This window comes from Anguilla rostrata, chromosome 13 (assembly GCF_018555375.3).
Source record: "Anguilla rostrata isolate EN2019 chromosome 13, ASM1855537v3, whole genome shotgun sequence".
In the NCBI taxonomy this organism is placed as follows: Eukaryota; Metazoa; Chordata; class Actinopteri; order Anguilliformes; family Anguillidae; genus Anguilla; species Anguilla rostrata.
Window position 1 is genome coordinate 2,220,899 of NC_057945.1, and position 12,184 is coordinate 2,233,082.

The 12,184-nt window shown below is 50.4% G+C and overlaps 1 protein-coding gene across 11 annotated transcripts in view; it reads left to right on the forward strand.

Moving 5' to 3' along the window:
- Window positions 1-12,184, forward strand: part of dock3 (dedicator of cytokinesis 3) — a 332,206-nt gene that overhangs the window by 274,917 nt on the left and 45,105 nt on the right. For 5 of the 11 annotated variants that reach the window (XM_064305961.1, XM_064305962.1, XM_064305969.1 and 2 more), the window contains 5 exons: window positions 2,201-2,371; window positions 5,415-5,504; window positions 6,529-6,721; window positions 7,367-7,494; window positions 9,871-10,017. In XM_064305961.1, the coding sequence (XP_064162031.1) occupies window positions 2,201-2,371; window positions 5,415-5,504; window positions 6,529-6,721; window positions 7,367-7,494; window positions 9,871-10,017 (729 nt within the window). The remainder of the gene's footprint in view (window positions 1-2,200; window positions 2,372-5,414; window positions 5,505-6,528; window positions 6,722-7,366; window positions 7,495-9,870; window positions 10,018-12,184) is intronic. The other 6 variants (XM_064305964.1, XM_064305966.1, XM_064305967.1 and 3 more) reach the window with 2 other exon arrangements.

Consider the following 12,184-nt stretch of genomic DNA (forward strand, 5'->3'; position numbering starts at 1 on the left):
GGTGCACTAAACGCTTTACGCAATAAAAGCATAGATAAAGAAATGGAACAGAGTATAGACATTTAAATTGATTTAACAGTACGATGAGAGGTAAAATAGTTACATAGTTGAATGCAAGCGTACAAAATGGGTTTTTTAAGCCAGATTTTAAATTTGGCGCTTTCAGGCTGCATCATGGCGGAAACTTAAAACGGAAAATGAATTCTGGGAAAAGGCTAAAAAAACCCATTAATTTAAATGTTACAATGCAGCATTTTGATTCATCCACATTGGATTTTGAAAGAACTTTATTAGTTGTTGAATTATTAGCCATGCATTTTACATAGAGCTGGATGAGAGCTATGAAGGTGATAAATAAGGCTAATGCTAAACATTCTGCATGGTAGCAGAGTGTGCATGACCACTGGGTACAAGAACAGGAAGTGGGAGGGGCTATAGGCCACAGTGGTAAAGCTGCAGATTCTTGAGACGCACAGCTTGACATTGCGTTCATTCTCTCTGCTGAAAGGTTCCTGCTAAATTTCCGGTGTTGATTTATAGCTGCAGTTGTTCACTCATTATTGTTCAGATTGTCACAGTGTTGTAATAAATATAGAGCAGCTAAGTTCCAGGAGGTGAAGTTGAAATGGTTTGCCTTCAACGGTAGGGAGATGGCACTTTAAATCTTCAGACTACAGAACGGAATTATCTGGTGGGTCTAAAGAGTCTTGGCAAACTCATGAGGAGCTACGCTGAGGGTATGAGATTCAACATCATTCTCAATTCAAGAAGCCAAGATGATAAAATATTTGGCACCAGAAATGTCAAAGCCATGAAGCTAAAGAGTTTGAAACTGGCAGCTTTTGAGGAACTGTACACATTGTCTGGAGTGCAAGGTCACAACCACCCTTTATCCATTCTGCCAGGATTATTTTTAGTGGCTATTAAAACAGAAATGACTGAGCCTGTTTAGTATAGTGATGTGTTTTTAAGGCCAGTAGTGGCTCAATCTACCGTGCGACGCTGTGTAATTCTAACGCCAAGCCCAGCAGCGTCACTGGACGGCAGGTCGGTGTTTGTGGCTGCACAGCAGTGATATCCACTCTCGGTATTCACTATTTGGCCCTAAAACCTGAAAGCAAATCAGAGCCAAGAAACCAGGTGACTGCGTAATCAGCTGCTGTAACTGATCAGTGTGGAGCTACACTGGAAATATGCACAACCTGCAGCTGTCCCAGAGAGAGGGTTAGAGTCCCAGAGAGAGGGTTAGGGTTAGGGTCCCAGAGAGAGGGTTAGGGTTAGGGTCCCAGAGAGAGGGTTAGGGTTAGGGTTAGGGTCCCAGAGAGAGGGTTAAGGTTAGGGTCCCAGAGAGAAGGTTAGGGTAGGTCCCAGGGAGAGGGTTAGCATTAGGGTCCCAGAGAGAGGATTAAGGTTAGGGTCCCAGAGAGAGGGTTAGGGTTAGGGTTAGGGTCCCAGAGAGAGGATTAAGGTTAGAGTCCCAGAGGAGGATTGTTAGGTCGAGAGATTAAGGTTGGTCCCAAGAGATTGTAGGGTTGGGATTAGGGTTAGGGTCCCAAAGAAAGGGTGGGCATCACTGCTGTAGAGACCGTACATAGGGTCATTTCACCCCTAAAGGTCATCAGCCAATCGGGCGAACTTCCTCACATGGGATTTTGATAGTTGTGAACAGCCATGTTGTAGAACGTTTCCTGGCCGCTTCTGCAGTCTCTGAGATTGACATTCCAGACCTTGCTTTCCAGAGTCAGATGAGGCTGAAAACAGATACTATTTCTCAGCCAAAGTCGTAGCTGGTCTTGGATCAGTCGCCTAAAGCGATAGCTGTTGTTTTGATGTGGACTGTGTAATGTTAAGCCAGCACGGTTTCTGCACTTCTGGTCTTGTTAGGCCCTACACTCTGGATGTGGTTCTGGGCTGGGTCTCAGGTGAAATGGGTGCCTTGGTTTTGGGTCTGAGGTGAAATGGGTGCTCTGGTTTTGGGTCTGAGGTGAAATGGGTGCTCTGGTTTTGGGTCTGAGGTGAAGTGGGTGCTCTGGTTTTGGGTCTGAGGTGAAATGGGTGTTCTGGTTTTGGGTCTGAGGTGAAATGGGTGCTCTGGTTTTGGGTCTGAGGTGAAATGGGTGCTCTGGTTTTGGGTCTGAGGTGAAATGGGTGTTCTGGTTTTGGGTCTCAGGTGAAATGGGTGCTCTGGGTTTTTGTGCAGGCACTGGAGTACCTCTTCAAGTTCATTGTGCAGTCGCGGATCCTGTACTCGCGGGCCACCTGTGGGATGGAGGAGGACCAGTTCCGCTCCAGCATCCACGAGCTCTTCCAGTCCATCCGCTTCGTCCTGAGCCTGGACAGCCGCAGCTCCGAGACGCTCATATTCACACAGGTAAGAGGCGCAGTCGAGGGCATGGCCGTGGGCATGGGTGTGACCCTGGGTATGGGTGTGACCCTGGGAATGGGTGTGACCCTGGGCATGGGCGTGGGAGTGGGCATGACCCTGGGCATGGGCGTGGGAGTGGGCATGACCCTGGGTGTGGGCGTGGGAGTGGGCATGACCCTGGGTGTGGGCGTGGGAGTGGGCGTGACCCTGGGCATGGGCGTGGGAGTGGGCATGACCCTGGGTGTGGCCGTGGGCATGGGCGTGACCCTGGGTGTGGGCATGGGCGTGACCCTGGGCGTGGGCGTGGCCCTGGGCATGGGCGTGACCCTGGGCGTGGGTGTGACCGTGGGCGTGGGCAGACCTGGGTCAAATTCTTGGGGATCAGCAGATGCGTCTTCAAGACCAGTTTAACTCTGTAGATCAGGACTGCCAAACCCTGTTCCTGGAGATCTACCAACCTGTAGGTTTTCACTCCAACCTTAACAAAGCACACCTCATTCAGCAGCTAGAGCAGGGCTGCCAAACCCTGTTCCTGGAGATCTACCAACCTGTAGGTTTTCACTCCAACCCTAACAAAGCACACCCCATTCAACAGCTAGAGCAGGGCTGCCCAACCTTGCTCCTGTAGATCATCCTGTACTTTTCATTTCAACCATAATTTGGCTCACCTGATTTTACTAATTAGCAGCTCAATGAGCTCGCTAGCTGTTGACTGAGGTGTGCTTGGTTAGGGTTGGACTGAAAACCTACTAAACAGTAGAACTCCAGGAACAGGATTGGCCAGCTCTGCTTTAGATGCTTGTAGAAATTGAAAACGCTCAATTCAAACAGCCATTGATGTGTCATCACTAATAGTTCTGGTGTCTGGAGGGCTGTGTCCTTAACTTTGAACAACGATCAAAAGCTGGATTTCTAACTTAATAATACTTTATAATTTACTTCACAAAGTTTGGCAGTGACCACTGAAATGAACTTGCCAAACTGAGTTTGGGAAGAAAACGCAATTCTTGAGTTTACTTTTAAGCCAAAGATAAGGACTCGTGTTCAGTAAATGCAAGCCTTTGTGTTGTAGGGTGAAACCTTCAGCAGACAGGGCCGCTGCTCCTCAGCCAGACACCGAGCGCAGGAGCCACCGTTACTCAACGCAGTCCGATAGCTTACTGACCCGTTGTGAATGGTGTCTGCTAGTTAAACTTATGCTCACCCTTCCTGCTCGGCGTCCCAGAGTCCCCTGCTGTCCCCGTCTCTCTGTGGATGATTGCATCACGTGCCATTAACACAGTGCTGCTTGGGGACTTGGGGACTTGGGGACGTGGGGGGGATTTTGAGGCTTGGGTTGGGGGGGGGGGCTCCACGGGTCGGGACAGACCTGGGGCTCTCCTTCTGTCGCTCCCAGGCCAGGAGAAGGACACACCAGCAGGGTGTCTGGAATCTCCCTGCGGACAGTTTTGTCCTAAAATAAGCCCCCACCGCACAGGTAGCTGTAACCCCCCAGAGGATGTTACCTGCTCTGGAGGATGTTGCTGTTCTTGATCTGTCGTCCTGCTCTTGATAACGCCTCGATCATAAAGTACAAATGAGTCCCCGGAACATTTTTACAACATTCCGGACCATAGAAAGACAAAATATCTAGCTGGGGGTATCTGAAACACCTTGAGTTACAAATAACATGGATGATGTACAAATGTTTTTTATTTATTTATTTGTTTATTATTATTATTATTATTATAGAGATTATATGTGCCTATCATTTGTACAATCCAAATCAAGCTTATTTGTAATAAATCAATACGTTTTTTATTTCAATCACATAATCTGTCCTTTGCTTGCACCACTTCATGAGCACTGATTCTCGGTCAGGACTTCCTGTCGGCTGTCTGGCTCACAGAAGCTCTGTTCTCCCATCGCATCCAGCGGCTCTCGTTCGTGATTCCGACCTCAGTGTTTCAGTCCGGAGTCAGCATCCGCTCCAGCTGAGCGTCCCGGTCCATTCAGCCTCCTTTGGGATATTTCAGCTGATCCTGTTAGCCATAAAGAGGAGGGAGAGAGGGAAACTGATTCGGAACCCGTACACGAATCCCTCCGTGAGGTCACGGGTTCGATTCCTCCCCCATGGTATCTCTCTCTCTGCTTTCCTCCTGTCTGAATAAAGTAACGGAGAGGACATAAGGGGGATGGACTGCCTGCTCTCCTTTAATAAAACATGCGTGAGGGAAATCCTGGGCTGACCCGAGCTCCTCAGTAAAGCCCGGCTTCGCAGGGCAGGGCTGCAGTCGCTCCTCAGTAAAGCCCGGCTTCGCAGAGCAGGTGCTGCAGTAGCCGCTCGCAGAGCAGCCCAGCGCTCTCAGTAGCCGCTTCGCAGAGCAGGGCTGCGCAGTCGCTCCTCAGTAAAGCCCGGCTTCGCAGAGCAGGGCTGCGCAGTCGCTCCGCAGTAAAGCCCGGCTTCGCAGAGCAGGGCTGCAGTCGCTCCGCAGTAAAGCGCGAGAGAGAGGCATTTGAGCAGATTTCGGCTACACTTCCTTTCCTTTAATAAGAGCTCCTGTTTTGCTTGGCTTTTGCTTTCTGTGTGTCGTCCTTAATTAATTTTTCATGCTCTTGTTTATTTTGTTCTTGCCTGGGCCCCTTAACCTGTCCAAACCCAGGTATCTCCCAGAATTAAAATGCCCACCGGACCTTTTTATTTTATCTATCTATTTATTTTATTTCCACTCTCCAAGACGTCTCATCAGCATGTTTTCGTACCAGAAGCTACCAGAATGTTCCAGGCAGTAATCGCCTGTCTCATATCCCCCCTCCCGCCAACCCCCCCCACCCCCCCACCCCAAATGAAGCATTTTCTCTGGACAACAAACCGCTATTTCTGCCACTGTCAGCACTTTCATTTCTCAATATATTTTTTTTTCACTTAACTTATGTCTTCAGTTGCTTTAATCTTGTTTTGTTTGTTTTCCCCTTCGACCTTTGACCTGTGACCCCTTATTTATTTATTTATTTCCTGACTCCTCCTGTCCCCCCCTTCGCTGCCCCCTCCCCCGCCACTGTGCCCCAGAGCGCCCCGCCTTCGGCCGGACAGCCCAGTGGTGCGGTCAGCTGTGTGCCGCCCTGGAGCTCCCATGCTCCGCGGCCTTCTCCTCTCTCAGTAAGTAACAGCGCCCCCTTGAGGTGCACACCCAGTACCGCAAGGGGCGCCCCCTGCCGAGCTCTTCCCGCCATCAAAGCACCAGCACCACCCCTCCCCCCGACCCCCCTGCGTTTCCAAAGCAACAACCAACCAACCAATCAGCCTGCCCACCAGCCAGCCGGAGCTGAATCCTCACAGTTCTTTTCTTGGGTTTTGTTTTGTTTTTTTGTAATCTCTTAATTTCTTTAACCACGTGTCATGTCTGTCCGCGTGTCATCCCCCTGAAAGCTCACTGCATCCTCGGCGATGCCGTGCTCGGAGACGGGTCATCACTGCGCCAGGAATGGACCAATCACCGGGCTGCTGGGCCGCCGGCGTCCCGTCCGTCTCCGGGGGCGACAGAGACGCGATTGGACGGGGGAAAACTGAACAACCGCAGCTGAAAGGGCCTTTCTGTGCTAAAAACAAACCTTTGGGAGGAATAGGAACAAAAAAACTTCAAATAAATTGTCCAAAATGTATTTTTTAAATCTCAGTACTCACAGAAACCTTTCAGTACCCAACAGTTTAAGGACTGGGGTCAATGAGTCCCAGCTCAATTCTGTCAATTCAGGAAATACACTGAAATGAATTCATTAATCCTCATAGAACATTGTGACCATTTTTAAATTCATGACCTGAATTTCAGTTAATTTCCTTAATTGACTGGACTGAAAGAAATTGACTCCATTAATTTGCTGGATAATTGGCCAATCAGAAGCATTGGCATAGATAATCGTCCAATCAGAAGCGGCGACGGCTGCCGCGGTCTCTCCCTCCGGTTTCTGTGTGACGCCTCCAGGCCCAGCAGTCCTCCTGCACCCCCCTAAGCCCCACCACAACCCACCCCCCCCCCCAAAATCCCCCCACAATCCCCCCCCCACCCCCGGAGCGCTCCCGAGCGGAGCGTGGAGCCCCCCCCCCCCCCACCCCGGTCGGGTGAGTCGCGTGCGTGAGAGCCGTGGTTCCACCGTCCCTGTGCTGTCTCCTGCTCTGGCCACAGGCGGCGCTGCTGAGCTCCTTCCCCGCCATCTTCGACGAGCTGCTGCAGATGTTCACGGTGCAGGAGGTGGCGGAGTTCGTGCGGGGCACCTTGGGGAGCATGCCCAGCACGGTGCACATCGGCCAGTCCATGGACGTGGTGAAGCTGCAGTCCATCGCCCGCACGGTGGACAGCCGGCTCTTCTCCTTCCCAGGTATCCCACAGAAATGCGTTAGTTAGTTAGGGAGGGGGAGGAGGAGGGGGAGAGAGACTGCTTTGCCTGGGGATTCTCTTGTTTTTCAGTCTGGTGTCCTCTCATGCATCTTCTCTTTCACTCTCTCACATGCGTTTTTTCTGCCTACTTTCTTCCTTCCCTCTTTCCACCCCTCTCTCTCTCCCTCCACCCCTCCGGTCCTGTCCCTTTCTCTCTCTCCCTCCCTCTCTCTATTCCCCCTCCCTCTCTATCTCTCTTCCCCCCTCCCTCTCCCTCCTTGCCTCCCCCTCCCCCCTCCCTCTCTCTCTTCCCCCCTCCTTCTCCTCTCTCTCCCCCTCCCACTCTCCCTCCTTCCCTCCCTCTCTCTCCTCCCTCCTCCGCCTCCTCCCTCTCTCCCTCCCTGCCTCCCCCTCCCTCCCTCCCTCACCCCCCTCTCTCCCCCCCTCCCTCTCTCTCTCTTCCCCCTCTCTCTCCCTCCTTACCTCCCCCCTCCCTCTCTCTCTCTTCACCCCTCCTTCTCCCTCTCTCTCCCCCTCCCTCTCTCTCCTCCCTCCCTCTGCCTCCTCCTCTCTTCCTCTCTCCCTCCCTGCCTCCCCCTCCTCCCTCTCTCCCTCCCTGCCTCCCCTCCCTCCCTCCCTCTCTCAGAGTCCCGGCGGATCCTGCTCCCGGTGGTCCTGCATCACATCCACCTGCACCTGCGGCAGCAGAAGGAGCTGCTCATCTGCTCTGGGATCCTCAGCAGTATCTTCTCCATCATCAAGAGCAGCTCTCTGGTACCCGCACACACACACACACACAGTAACACACACACACACACTCACACACACACCTTATACACACACACACACACACACCCACACACCTTATACACACACACACATACACACACACACACACACACACACCTTATACACACACACACACACACATATACACCTTATACACACACACACACACACATATACACCGTATACACACACACACACACACCTTATACACCTTATACACACACACACACACACACACATACACCTTATACACACACACACACACACACACACACACACATATACACCTTATACACACACACACACTCACACACACACACACATACACCTTATACACCTTATACACACACACACACACACATACACCTTATACACACACACATATACACCTTATACACACACACACACACACACACACACACCTTATACACACACGCGCACACACACTTGATTCATAGTGATTCACTTTTTGTGGTTTTCTGATATTTTCTGATTTAGTGTATGCCTTCATTGGCTCAGACAGTGTGTATGTGCAATGATAGTGATTTGCATGCATACGAAAGCTTCTGATGACCGTCCAGCTTCACAGTGAAGGAGCATTCCGAGGTTCTCGATCTAAAGCAATACAATGAATTCCAAGTCACTCTGAAGCAGCTTGTGCAGCAATGCTTACAAGAGATTCATTTTATAGAATTTACCCACAATTAAGGTCTGACAGCTTGCTAGCGAGTTCATAAACTCACATTTAAAGCCAGTGAGCTGGATGGTTGATTGGCGGTTGGCTTAGTGTGCTATTGCTATTGAGTAAGGTGAATGCATGTTAGAAGTTAGAACCTGGCTGGCCACCATTATTTGTTTTACCATAGTTGAGCAGTAACTGGGCTAATTTCACTGTAGACAGAAACAGGAAGTATTAGTAGTGTGTTTGTCTGGCATGTTAGTACCTTTCTGGGTTGCATTGATTGTCTGATATCTAAAACTACATTGTTAATATACTCTCATAATTATATTAACAATATAGTTTTTCTTTTAAATGCAGGAAAAATTAGGCAAAAATGAAATATATTTGAGGAAAAAAATTCATGTGGCATGAGTGGACATTGATAATGTAGCTGAATTAAATTCCTGCATTTTGGCAGGACACAAATCAATTCCAGACCATGGCGGTAGCTCCATGGGACAGCACACAGTTGTCGCCCAGAGTCTGGGTTCAGTTGTTTAGGGCTCCGCGTGTCATCACTCTTCAGTGACCCCCTCATTGGTCGATCGGGCAGCCGTGGACTGCATGTGAAAGCTGCATGTGAAAGGTCTTCCTCCGACTCCACTCTATACGCGCTTAGCTATGGGCTGTGGTGTGAAAAGAAGCAGCTGGTGACACCACGGGTTTTAAAGAAGAGGTGCAGATGTCTACACTCTCCTGAATCAGCAGTGGGGTTCACATGTGAACCAGAATTGGACCTTCAAAATTAGGGTGGGGAAATGGACGTGCTCAGCCCCACGTTGGGTACCAGTTAAAAAACAATTTTATAGAAAGTGAAACTCCAGAAAGTGAAGTATCGTTTTATCTACCTGGGAGGCGTGTGCCTGCCCTGCTTCTCTCTAGGAGAATGTCACAGTCTGATCTGAGCCTGATGGCGCTACGCTGTGCTGTCAGGCAGCGGAACCAGTGGGTAATCAGGAAGTCATCGCCTGTACGGCAACAGGGAGGGGACAAACCTGACAGGCTTTCACAGGCAGTTTGTTCTGGATTGGCAAAGCCCGCTGGGTCCAGGGAAAGCATGGAGAAAAAGGGTACATGCTCTGTTCAAAGAGCTATTCCTGCTAATCCTGTTACAGTTGGAGTGTGTGTGAGTGTGTGTGTGTGTGCGAGTGTGTGTGTGTGTGTGTGTGCGAGTGTGTGTGTGTGTGTGTGCGTGTGTGCAAGTGTGTGTGTGTGCGAGTGTGTGTGTGTGTGTGTGTGTGTGTGTGTGCGAGTGTGTGTGTGTGTGTGTGTGTGAGCGAGCGTGTGTGTGTGTGCGAGCGAGCGTGTGTGTGTGTGTGCGAGTGTGTGTGTGTGTGTGTGTACGCATGTGTGTGTGTGTGTGTGTGTGTGTCCTGATTTTTTAAATACTTTCATTCTGCTTCTATTTTGAATTTTAGTTGTTTTTGTTGCGTCATGTCAGTTCTGTTATCTTATCTTTTAATATTTGAGGATGTGTTAGATGTTACACATCAGTAGGTATAAGCATGAACTCAGGTGTGTGGTTCATGAAAATTCACCTAACTTTTAGCCTGACATACGATGGCCAAAGCCTAAACATCTCCCTTTTTCCTCCCTCTCTCTCTGTCTCATTGTCTCCTCCCCCCCCCCCCCCCCCCCAGGAGACCTCGGTGCAGGAGGAGGTGGAGATGATGGTGGAGAGCCTGCTGGACGTGCTGCTCCAGACCCTGCTGGCCATCATGAGCAAGTCGCAGCCTCAGGAGGCGGTAAGGGGCCAGCGCTGCCCACAGTGCACAGCTGAGATCACCGTTAGTAACTAACAATCTGTTTTTACCCCCCTGCCCCCCCCACCCCGCCCAGCCCATCACTACAGCCCCCACTCCACCCCAGCATGCCCCCCTCACTGTTACTACAGCCCCCACTCCACCCCAGCATGCCCCCCACCCCCGTCATACCCGACCTCTCACCCCAGCATGCCCCCCCCCCCACTGTCACTACACCCCCCACTCCACCCCAGCATGGCCCCCCCTCACTGTTACTACAGCCCCCACTCCACCCCAGCATGCCCCCCCCCCTCACTGTTACTACAGCCCCCCTCCACCCCAGCATGCCCCCCCCCCGGTCATACCTGACCTCTCACCCCAGCATGCCCCCCCCCACTGTCACTACACCCCCCACTCCACCCCAGCATGCCCCCCCTCACTGTTACTACAGCCCCCACTCCACCCAGCATGCCCCTCACCCCGTCATACCCGACCTCTCACCCCAGCATGCCCCCACCCCCGTCATACTCGACCTCTCACCCCAGCATGCCCCCCCCCTCACTGTTACTACACCCCCACTCCACCCCAGCATGCCCCCACCCCGTCATACCCGACCTCTCACCCCAGCATGCCCCCCCACTGTCACTACACCCCAACTCCACCCCAGCATGGCCCCCCCTCACTGTTACTACAGCCCCCACTCCACCCCAGCATGGCCCCCCTCACTGTTACTACAGCCCCCACTCCACCCCATCATGCCCCCTCACTGTTACTACACCCCCACTCCACCCCAGCATGACCCCACCCCCCCCCCTTCCTGTCGTACTCATCCTCTCATCACAGTATGTCCCCGCCCCTCCCTGTCATACTCATCTTCTCACCCCAGCGTGGCCCCGCCCCCACCCTCTCACACTCGACCTCTCACCCCTGACCCCTGACTTCCCATCAAGCTTCCCAACTCACTGCCACTCCCTTCTGCTTGCTAAACATGACAATCCTGGGCTGATATGTGGTAGCACCTGGACTATATGTTATAAAGGCTGCATAATGCTGTTATAAGCATGTCATAACACCTGTTATAACCACAATGTTGACAACAGCTATGACAATTGTCATAGCCCTGGCTAAATGTACACAACAATGCTTTTTAATCTGACCTGTAAAATAAATTTTCTGCATTCATTTTGACATTGTTATGACATTTGTTACGCTGTTATAGCATAGTCATAAGCTGTAATATTCTGTCTTGGCTATTTGGGACAATTTATGACAGTAAAATATGGCAGTATTTTTTGGCGTGTAGTTCCAGTAGTGTTACTTGTAAATCCTTTCTTTTGGTTCTCTGTGACTTGGCATTTGCATGTGTACAATAGCTCAGTATATTGCTGCTGTCTTAGGCACTCAGTACAAACAGGGCTCATGCTGGATTGGGCTTGAGAGACACATATATCTGGTCTCTCCACATGTGTGCGGGCTTTGTACAGAATCGAGGGGTATTTCAAAAGATGTATCTCTGTCGTTTATCTTGCTGTTATTGTTTTAGGCATTTTGCATTTGAATTCGGAGCATGGAAGTGTTTCGTTGTAAATACCAAGCACATTTCACCTTTCTCTTATGTATAACTACTAAAATATTATTTTTTATGTATAATACTGTTATATTCATGATAAGAGCAAGGAAATGAGCAGTGGGTGTTGAGTTTGGGATGTAGGGCTAACGCAATGATGTCACGTGCACTCAGGAAAAGCTGCATAGGGTGACATGCTGTTGAATGACGGAATCAGTTCTGTGCAGAATTCACACCCTTTTTCTGATCGGGTTGGTTGTGAGTAGCTTGGTTGAAATAAACGTTTATGTTCCCTTTGCTGTAACATATTGTTTGCGATTAATTTCCTTGATTTCACTGCTAAAGTGTTTCCTGTTTACTTGCAGTTGACTAATTATGCTGTCACATTAACATTTTAATAGTCCAGGCGAGGGTTTCACAAACCACGTCCTGAGGGGACCCCCATGTCTCTGCTTTTCCCACTACAGCCGCGGCCCCTAAATAGGAAAGAGGTGTTCGCTGGTCTTAATGAGACTCTTCGACTGTCCGTTGAGGGATGACATGCACTGTAAGGGTCGTGTTAGGTTAGAAATAGCGATCGCCACTGTGGAGCATCGATGTTCCAGATCTTTGAGTTCAGGTCCTTTAATTAGTCTGATCGGCTAA